Source organism: Salvia splendens, chromosome 22, assembly GCF_004379255.2.
Source record: "Salvia splendens isolate huo1 chromosome 22, SspV2, whole genome shotgun sequence".
Classification (NCBI taxonomy): Eukaryota; Viridiplantae; Streptophyta; class Magnoliopsida; order Lamiales; family Lamiaceae; genus Salvia; species Salvia splendens.
The window spans coordinates 3,962,155-3,972,867 of record NC_056053.1 but is presented as its reverse complement, the minus strand read 5'-3'; the positions used below and the strand labels follow the sequence as shown (position 1 = coordinate 3,972,867).

Genomic DNA, 10,713 nt, shown 5'->3' with positions numbered 1-10,713 from the left:
CCAGATCGTGCGTCGGATAGTTCAACTCGTGCGGCCTCAATTGGCGTGACGCATATGCTATCACCTTACCCCTCTGCATCAGCACGCACCCGAGTCCGACCTTCGATGCATCTGTATACACCACATAGTCGACTCCCGCCTCTGGTACGGCTAGCACCGGCGCTGTGGTCAACTTTTCCTTAAGCAATTGGAAACTTGCTTCACATTCTGGGGTCCAGTTGACTTTAACTCCTTTCTTGAGTTGTTGAGTCATCGGCCTTGCTATTTTAGAAAACCCCTCAATGAATCTTCGGTAGTATCCTGCCAGTCCTAGGAAACTTCGAATTTCATTGGGCGTTGCTGGTGACTGCCAACGTTGCACGGCTTCAACTTTAGCGGGGTCTACTCGGATCCCTTCTGCTGTCACTATGTGTCCAAGGAAATTCACTTCATTGAGCCAGAACTCACACTTGCTGAACTTAGCATAGAGTTTCTCGGCTCTTAACGTTTCCAAGGTGGTTCTCAAATGTTCTTCGTGTTCCTTTTTGTTCTTCGAATAGATGAGCACATCATCTATGAAGACCAGAACGAACTTGTCCAGGTACGGGTGGAACACGCGGTTCATTAGGTCCATGAACACAGCTGGAGCATTGGTAAGCCCAAAAGGCATTACCGTAAATTCATAATGGCCATATCTGGTGCGGAACGCAGTCTTTGGTATATCGTCTTGTCGAACTCTCAACTGGTGATAACCCGATCTCAAATCCATCTTCGAGAACACTCCAGCTCCTTGCAGCTGATCGAAGAGGTCGTCGATTCTCGGTAAAGGATACTTGTTCTTGAGGGTTATTTTGTTCAGCTCTCGATAGTCGATACACATCCTTAAGGTGCCATCTTTCTTCTTTACAAAAAGTACTGGTGCGCCCCACGGCGACACACTGGGTCGAATGAAGCCCAGGTCTAGTAGTTCCTGTAATTGCATTTTGAGTTCCTCTAACTCCCTTGGTGCCATTCTGTAAGGCGCCTTTGATATTGGAGCTGATCCTGGTTCCAGATCGATGCTGAACTCCAATTGCCTGTTTGGTGGCAAGCCTGGTAGCTTTTCTGGGAATACATCAGGATATTCTCGTACTATTGCCACGTCCTCAATTTTCTTGTCCTTTTTCTCTTCTTCGTTCAAAAAGACGAGGTATGCAGGGCATCCTTTCCTCATCATGGTTGTTGCTTGCAGGGCAGAAATAATCGATTTTCGTTTCCTCATGGAGATCCCATGAAACATTACGGGTTCTGTCCCAGGGTATTGTAGCGCTATCTGTCTCTCCTTACAACGGATTGTGGCGTAGTTCTCGGCTAACCAATCCATTCCTAGTATAATGTCGACGCTCCACATCCACATCACATGTAAGTTATGAGCTACTAGGTTCAGGTTTCCCATGGAAAATTTTATGTTTGAGCACGTTCGTGTGATATCTATCAGGCCTCCTACGGGTGAGGACACCCTCATACTATGTTCCATCACGTCCGTAGGCAAGTTCAAAGTATCCACACAAGATGTTGATATAAAGGAGTGTGATGCACCGGTATCAAACAAAAGGGCGATTGGTACGTTGAGGAGAGTTCCCATACCTGCCAAATTGCCTTGCTCCCGTTTCCCTTCCTCGGCCCTGGCCTGCTTCTGCTGCAGTGCGAAGGCTCTTGCCTGTGGGGGAAGTCTCGGGCGTAGCTGTCGCTGAGGACGTGGTGCAGGGAGCATCGCCTTCTCTCTCCTTGGTTCAACCTGGAGTGCCCGTAGTTGCGGACGCTGTCCTCCCGTTCCAGTCGCCTTGCTCGGGCAGTTTCTGGCAATATGTCCCTTCTGCCCGCAGTGGAAACATCCACCAGTCCCGGCCTTACACTCGCCGTCATGTCTCTTCGAGCATCTCGCACATAGAGGTGCCTGGGCTCCGCGCTCCGCAGCTGGAGTCGGGGCAGTTTGGTACCAACGGTTCTGCTGTGGCTTAGGGGCAAACTGTGGTTTCTTAGCATCAGTCGGGACTCGGTCTCCTTCCCATTTCCTCTTTTCTCGAGGGGACCGCTGCTGTGGCGGCGGTGGAGCAGTGGTGACATGTGTCGTCGGCCTCTCTTTGGGCATAGCTGCCTCAATGTCCAGGGCCCGGCCCAATGACTCGACATAAGACAGACCTCCATGACTGGCCAGAGCCATTCTTATTTCCGATCTCAGGCCAGTACAAAACTTTTCGGCCATTTTCTCGTCCGTGTCTACTAGTTCAGGCGCATAGCGTGACATGTCACAGAATAACCTATCGTACTCGGTCACTGTCATCTTTCCCTGTTTCAAACTGTAAAACTCCACCTCTTTGGCCTTGCGGTAGCTCTTGGGGATGTACTTGCCGTACAGCTCATTCTTAAACTCCTCCCAGGTCAGGTGCTCCAACTGTTCGCGAGTCATAACCTTTCGCCTAGCTTCCCACCAGAAGTCGGCGGACTCAACCAGCTGAAACTTCACACATGAGAGTCGCTCTCTGTCGGTGCACCGAAGAAAATCAAAGATGCGCTCGATCGCACGCACCCAGGTCTCTGCTGCAGCAGGATTCCCCAGACCATTGAACACAGGTGGGTTCTGTTTGAGAAATGTTTCTTCCACTCGCCTCTCCGGCACTGCAGGAGGCGGTGGTGGAGGAGGTGGCGGTTGTGCACCTGCTTCCCCAGCTTGATTTCTCCGGGGTACATTCCCTGGTACTTGCGCGTACCTTCTTGGTCTGCCTGCCTGTCTTCTGGGAGGCATTCTGTTTATAAAGTGATGTTAGTACTAGTTATTCACTTTCTTCAATAACAAAGTGTGTATCTCTTTAGGATTCATTTCATATCTTATGCATTTTCTTTCATGCATATACTTAAAATAAATCAATAGGAGCCATAATTTGTGCAACGTCATATGCATTCATCATAGAGTGGAAAATTGCCTCTCGCGAGGTCTTAATATCTTTTACATATGACATCATCGAAGTTCTACAAAAGAAAGGAAACTAATCTACTACGCTAGCACGGCTATGACCCGTCTGACCGAGCCCTACTCCGAGTCGCTGCTGATCCATACCGGGTCGCCGTGGCTCGTCCCTGGGAAGGGCATCTCAAGTGGTGACCACAGCTCCTCCTCGTCCTTGGGAATGGCGACAGGCTGTGGAACTACTGGGGTCACATAAGGCGCCACTGGTATGTTGGGATCGGCGGCAATGTTGGGATCCACGTACTTCGCGTATAGATATAGGCTCCCGTAGAAAGCCTGGTCTACCGGATGGAGCGGCAGCTGCGGCTCCTCAGGATAAGGCTCCACAGGGGGCGGAGGAATCTCTAGTGGAGGCTCAAGAGGCTGTGGTGGTCTGGTATCTGTCATCAGGTCCGTGAGGCCGCCAGTCTGTGGCTCCTCGTCGTCGTCATCATCCCCCACCATATCCTCCTCGGGATCCTCTTCCTCTGGATTCTCCTCTTCCGGATCTTCCTCGGGATCCTCGTTGCTCTCTCCACCTCCTGTGCCACTCTCCATCGGCTCAAACTCGTCGCCGGACTCCGACACATCTCCTATCTCTGCCCTACTCCTGCGACGGCCGGGAACTCGGGACGACTGTCCCTCCTCAAATACCCCGTCTGCCGCCCGCATCAAGGCCAAAGGTGGCAGGCTACGGAACCGCTCACTCCCCGGGGCCTGCATGTCTGGCGGGGGCCCGTTCCCAAAGTGGAAACACCCTGCCGAGACTGCACTCAAGAAGCCCGGCATGTCTCCTATCGGCTCATAGGTCGGAGGCCGCGAAGAAGTGTACAACTGGGCTGTGGTTGCCATCCACCCCTGCCACTCCGGTGGGAACAACTCCACCAGTCTCATGATGCCCTCGTAGGGTTTCACCCCATGCCAATTCGCCTCCTCCCATAGCTTACCATAATGGGCGACGAATTCGGCGAGAGTGTCCCCGTGGCAACGCCGGTACGTCCTGTAGTAACGTACCACCGCATCTGGATCAGCACCTGTCCGGAGTGGGCGTCGGTGGGTAAAACGCTGTCGTGCCATCTCTACATAAAAGAAGAAAAGCCCTCAAAACGGCTCGTAACTGAAAGTATGCATATACAAGTATGCGAAAAGCTGTAAAAGATGGTATGAACTGAGTCGTTGTCTCTCGAAGAGGTCGTACTAGATTTTTCTGTGGCTATGTCTCATAACCGGCTGGTATACACATATATCTATATGTGTACTATCTGTATGCTCAAAGGAATGGATTTCCTTTCTTTGCTGTCTATTGATATTGCAACGATACTTTCTGGTTCGTTGTTGATTGATTTTTTTTTTTTTGAAATTCTGTGGAATTAGGGGTTCTCCCTAACTGATGAGTTCAGTTGGTCTCGTCGCCGTGGAAGGCGGTAACAAGTTCTCATTCTGCTAATACTTGATTCTGCATGTCTCACCTAAGGTACTTCTCTAAAGCACTCTAGGTTCACATACATAGTCCCCATGACATCTATACATTCATGTCAAGCTCATAAAACACAGATACAGTAAGCATATCTCATGCAAAGTATCAGCTATCACGTTGCATCTTGCAAGCATTTCAAATAAACATTTTCGTTCCCATGAGGGCTGTGAAAATTATTTTCTTTTTCTGGAAAAACTTAGAAAATTTCATTTTCTTTCTCAAAATGGAAAAAATATTTTCTTTCTTCAGAATTCTCTTTTCTGGACGAGCGGGCGTCGACCCCTGTTTCTGGTGCAGTTGATCGTGTCGAGCTGAGGTGTTGGGATCTTGTACTGATCATTCTGTTCACTTTCTAGCCTAGTGCTACTGTTCTGGACTGAGGCTTAGAAAGAAGGTTCTTGGGTCAGAGCGAAAGAAAAGTGCTCTGATACCACTCTGTCACGACCACAACTTCCTAGTCAAAGAAAGCGCAGCTATTTCGCGACTAAAATTCTAAACTGCCTCAACACATCATCATAATTACTGAAATTAAGGAAATACTGTCTAAGAGTCATCAAGATAGCAAGTTATTACATCAGAGTGAAATGTGGGACATTGTCTTTACTGAGACAAAGCTAGGTCTATGCAGCGGAAGAGTTCCAAGACAAGTATAACATGTATGGAGACATACTACACTAGCTACCCTTCTTTTATTTCATCTTCAGTCCCAACACCTCCTCTGCCTCGATCGATCAACCTGCACATTTAGGAAAACAATATGCAGGGCTGAGTACTTGATATACTCAGTGGCTTATGCCGAAAACTGTTTTTCTTTTAATTGTCTGCCAAGCTGAGTGAACGCGGGGTTTTTCTGAAAACAAGTCCCGGTCACTAAAATCTGTTATTTCTTTCTGAAATAGACTGCAGTCTTTTAACTTTCTGATGATATACCATGTCAAGCTGTGTGAATCGGGAATGTGGCCACATTCCACGATCACTGGGTCGGCCAACCTGGCGCTAGCTCACGACCCACGAACCGGCCAACCTTGCGCTAGCTCACGGTCCCTATGTGTACACTAGTCCGAGTAGGATTTACTGACCTACTGGGACCCGAATTCGTTTTAACCATGAATGGCAATCACAAAATAAAACATGGCATGACAATTCATTCAAAAGTTCACACTTATTCTCATAGAGTTCTGTAAATAAAAAGGAAAGAAGCCCACACCTCAATTGCTTAACTCTTGCAAAAAGGTGCTTTCCCCTGTTCTGAGATTATGCGTCGAACGACGACGTTCCTTTACAAAATTAATATATTTAAATTAGACCTCAAAAATCTTGCATGAATGCATGCCTAAGCGTGTGCTTATTATTTTAATTTCTGCCTTCTAAAATTAGAAGTCTTAAATCTTTAAATCGGTGATTTAATTTGTTCTGTAACCGGCTGACCCGTTCGGTATTAGAAATTCTCGGATTATCTTAAGTATTTTAAGAAATACTTTCTGTGACTATTAAAGTCCGCTTTAATTATTCACTGGCTTTTATTTCACTCACGGCTTATAAGTTCTTTTCTTCCGTGGCTTAGGAAATAATTTCCATTATACTTGAAAAGAGGCTCTTCACTAAAAGTATTAAACCGGGAACTAATTTCTTAAGTCCAGCAAGGAGTTTACTTAATCTGGGCCAAGGTATTATTTCATTCAGCATTTTCGGTCCAGCTTAACTAATTGGCCCAATTCTTTTCTTCTTCTCATTTAATCTGGCCCAGCTTAATTAATTCCAGGCCCAAGTGATGAATAGTGGAAAAGGCCCAAATACCCCCTTCTCCAACCATCGTCACTATCTCTCTCTCATTTCTCAAAAAAAATCCCCAAATTGAAAATGAGGAACCCTAGCCCCCTTTCTCTCCTTCCTCTCGGCGATTTCGCACCCCGCCACCTTCAGCGTTCCTCGCCGGCGTGTGAGGAACCGGAGTCAGCCCATTTCTATTCCGTTCCTCTCCGCATCGCACGACCGCTCCCACCCTCTGTCTCCTACTCGGCAAGAAGGGGTCTAAAATTCGGAAACCTGGGGAGGTGGAGGACTCGTCGCTGTCTAACCGGCGACCCACTACCCACCATCTCTTCCCCCCTTTGAGGCATAACCTTGTACGGGCAATCTTGACAACGTTTTGTTCGCGGAGGGGTCACCCGTGGAGGGAAGACGTCGTATTCTCCGTCCTTCAGCGGCATCCCTCGGTCCACGCTGCCGTCGCCTCCATCTTCCTCCCTTCGGCGACGCTGGACCCCTCGGCTTAGGGGTGACACGCAGACGGCGGTTCTGCCGCTGCGGAGACCCTCGTAGCAGTGCGCCGTTTAATCAGGCAGTCGCCTCGCCGAAGCTAAGTTCCTACTAGTTATCTTCTTTCTCTTGTCATAGTCTAGTCCTAGTTCGCGTTTGAAAAGCAATGTGGTTGTGCTTCTATGTGACTGATTCTGTGTGGAAGACACCATTCCATGGTTCCTTTCCTCCAGTCTCAAAAGTGCTACACTACCCTAGACATGCATCCTAATGAGGCTGGGGTATGTGCAAGGGAGGTTTACTGATTTCTCAGATTCTCATGTTATCATAAATCGTTTCCATGTTTTGTGTCTATCATGCTCGAATGATGCCATTAAACTTGAGATTTAAGCTGATGGGTGTTACCTTTCCCTTGTAACTCCGCTGAACTTGCTAAGCTACTCTCTTCCTTGGTCTTGACCTCTCTTGCTCCTCCGCTTGCTGCTCCGTTTAGTAACTAGTTTGTTGTGTGGTGGGGGATGGAACTGAGGAGGAGATTGGCATATTTATGCACAGCTTGTAACTGAAAGCTGCACAATGACTGAGGTACTTGGCTGACCTTGCAGCATTCTTTAACTGATTTTGGTGTTTTGTGCTGCCTTGTACTCTGATTCATTCATGAATTTTGTCTTCTTTTGCAGGTGCACACTAGAGGTGGCACTGTGGGGGCTGATTTCCGGACTATAACCGGTTTGGGTAGGGAAAGCAAGGGCTGTTATCTGCAGCTTTGCAGAGTATTAGCTGGAGGGGAGCCTGCTGGCTGGAGTTTGCTTCTTTCGGTCCAACACTCACTCACGTTTCTGCAAGGTATTGTTTCCCCTTCCCTTTCTTAGTACACTTCTCTTGTTGTCTCTGTAAACGATTGAGGAGATCTAACGGCTGTTGAAACGAGTTGTCATAACAGCCGAGCTCTTCTTCATGTTTTGATCTTTCTCTCCAGATCACGGAGTTGCCGAGCTTGGTGCCGAACTGCCGAGCTTGGTGGCGAACTGCCGAGCTCGGTGCCGAACTGCCGTGCTTGGTGGCGAACTGCCGAGCTCGGTGCCGAACTGCCGTGCTTGGTGGCGAACTGCCGAGCTCGGTGCCGAACTGCCGTGCTTGGTGGCGAACTGCCGAGCTCGGTGCCGAACTGCCGTGCTTGGTGGCGAACTGCCGAGCTCGGTGCCGAACTGCCGTGCTTGGTGGCTGCTCGTTTGGCTGGTGTGAGCCGTGGAGTGCAGGGATAAAGCAACCTCTTACCTTCTTTTTTTTTCGGTAAGTTTTGGTCTTCAAAGCTTAAAGTAGGTTTGTTCCTTATCCTTGCTTACTTTGCCAACTAAAAGCTTTAGTGTCTTATGTAACCTCTTGTTTATCTTGTTGTTTTCTGGCAGGGACAAGAGGCTGACTCTCCTCGGTTGCTGTCTCGTCTGTTCAGCCCAACGGGCCATCGGAAACTGGGCCGAAAGCATGCTAGAAGAAGGGCCCGAAGCTAGTAGTTTCATTTGTAAAGAGATAGGGTTTCTATTTGAAATTCTCTCTTTTCTTAACATGTAAAAGTTTATTGGTGTGTATTTAATTCCAAACACTTGAAATTTGGTGGCTTTGAAATTTCTGAAGTTGCACTTGTACCCTTATTCAAGAAATAAAAATACTCTTTCATTCGTCAATAAAAGTTCTAGTATTTTATTTCATAACTCCCGAGGAATCTAAGTCTCGGCTATTACATTCTACCCCCCTTAACAAAAATTTCGTCCCGAAATTTTGTCTCGGTTAGGTAAAAAGCTGTGGGTACTTCTCTTTCATCTGGTCCTCGAGCTCCCACGTCGCCTCCTCGCGGCCGTGATGCTTCCATAGGACTTTCACTGTTACAATATTCTTATTTCTCAACTCTTTAACTTTTCTGTCCAGAATTGCTTCTGGCTTTTCTTCATAGCTCAAATCTGGTTCTAACACCATTTCTTCTTGGTGCACTATGTGTTTGGGGTCAAACACGTACTTTCTCAACTGTGATACATGAAACACATTGTGAACATTCCCGAAACTTGGCGGGAGCGCTAATCTGTACGCCACAGGGCCGACTGTTTCTAGGATCTCATAAGGTCCGATAAAACGCGGTTTCAGCTTGCCCTTGACGCCAAATCTGGTTATCCCTTTCGATGGGGATATTTTCAGAAAGACCTTGTCTCCTGTCTTGAACTGTAGATCCGTTCTGCGAGCATCTGCATAGGATTTCTGCCTATCTTGAGCTTCCTTGATTCTCCCTCGGATTTGTCGGACAATTTCTATCATTTCCTCTACCGAGTCCGGTCCGAGAATCCTTCTCTCACCAACTTCATCCCAGTAAAGTGGTGATCTGCACTTTTTCCCATATAATGCCTCGTATGGAGCCATGTCAATAGTTGCCTGGTAACTGTTATTGTAGGCGAACTCTATAAGTGGAAGTACTGACTCCCAGCTCACTCCACGGTCGAGCACTACAGCTCTTAACATATCTTCCAATGTCTGGATCGTCCTCTCGGACTGTCCGTCCGTCTGTGGATGGAACGCTGTGCTGAAATTCAGCTGAGTGCCTAACTCTCGCTGTAGGCTTATCCAAAATCTAGAAGTAAATTTTGAATCTCGATCTGAGGTGATCGTTACTGGGACACCGTGTAAACGTACGATCTCTCGCACGTAAATCTGTGCCAACTTGTCTGAACCGTATGTGATACGAATTGGTATGAAATGAGCACTTTTGGTGAGGCGATCGATTACAACCCAGATGGCCGTGTTTCCCCGTTGTGATTTTGGCAATCCTGTCACAAAATCCATTGCTATATGCTCCCATTTCCATTCTGGAATCTCGAGAGGCTGCAACTTTCCATAGGGTCGTTGATGCAAAGCTTTCACTTGCTGACAAGCCAGGCATTTTTCCACAAATGACGCTATGCTTCTCTTCATGCCATCCCACCAAAATTGCTTCTTCAAGTCCTGATACATCTTCGTACTTCCAGGATGGGCAGTATAGGGTGTCTCATGAGCTTCACTCATGATCTCATTTCTGAGTGTCTCCTTATTGGGTACGCATAATCTCCCTTTGAAAGTGAGAGCATTATCCGCCTCTTCGTGGTAGTATTCCCCTTTTCCCGTCCTTACTCTGAGACGGATCTTTTCTAGAGCGTCATCGTCTCTCTGGGCTTCCACAATTCTGGCTCTTAAATCTGGTTCTATGACCAAGGTGGATATTCTGCTGTCCACTGTCTCCGGGGCTCTTACTATTTCCAGCCGCATCTTGGCGAATTCCCGGATAAGCTCTTCCCTCTTGTGTGAGGAAAACAGCTGCTTGAGGCGCTGTCTTTCTGCTCAAAGCATCTGCTACTACATTGGCTTTGCCTGGGTGGTAGTTTATACCACAGTCGTAGTCCTTGACTAGTTCCAGCCATCTGCGCTGTCTCATATTCAGATCTTTCTGTTCGAAAAAGTATTTGAGACTCTTATGATCTGTGAAGATCTCACACCGAACTCCGTAGAGGTGATGTCTCCAAATCTTCAGCGCATAGACCACTGCTGCTAATTCCAGATCGTGCGTCGGATAGTTCAACTCGTGCGGCCTCAATTGGCGTGACGCATATGCTATCACCTTACCCCTCTGCATCAGCACGCACCCGAGTCCGACCTTCGATGCATCTGTATACACCACATAGTCGACTCCCGCCTCTGGTACGGCTAGCACCGGCGCTGTGGTCAACTTTTCCTTAAGCAATTGGAAACTTGCTTCACATTCTGGGGTCCAGTTGACTTTAACTCCTTTCTTGAGTTGTTGAGTCATCGGCCTTGCTATTTTAGAAAACCCCTCAATGAATCTTCGGTAGTATCCTGCCAGTCCTAGGAAACTTCGAATTTCATTGGGCGTTGCTGGTGACTGCCAACGTTGCACGGCTTCAACTTTAGCGGGGTCTACTCGGATCCCTTCTGCTGTCACTATGTGTCCAAGGAAATTCACTTCATTGAGCCA

At 47.8% G+C, this 10,713-nt stretch overlaps 1 protein-coding gene across 1 annotated transcript; it reads right to left on the bottom strand.

The window, feature by feature from the left end:
• Positions 1-439: 439 nt before the first annotated feature.
• On the bottom strand, positions 440-2,764 carry LOC121787918 (the record flags this gene model as incomplete). Its single annotated transcript, XM_042186763.1, has 2 exons — positions 917-2,764; positions 440-865 (listed from the first exon to the last, which is right to left on the bottom strand). Coding segments are annotated over exons 1-2 (2,274 nt in total), but the record flags the coding sequence as incomplete, so codon positions are not given.
• Between the last annotated feature and the right edge of the window lie 7,949 nt (positions 2,765-10,713).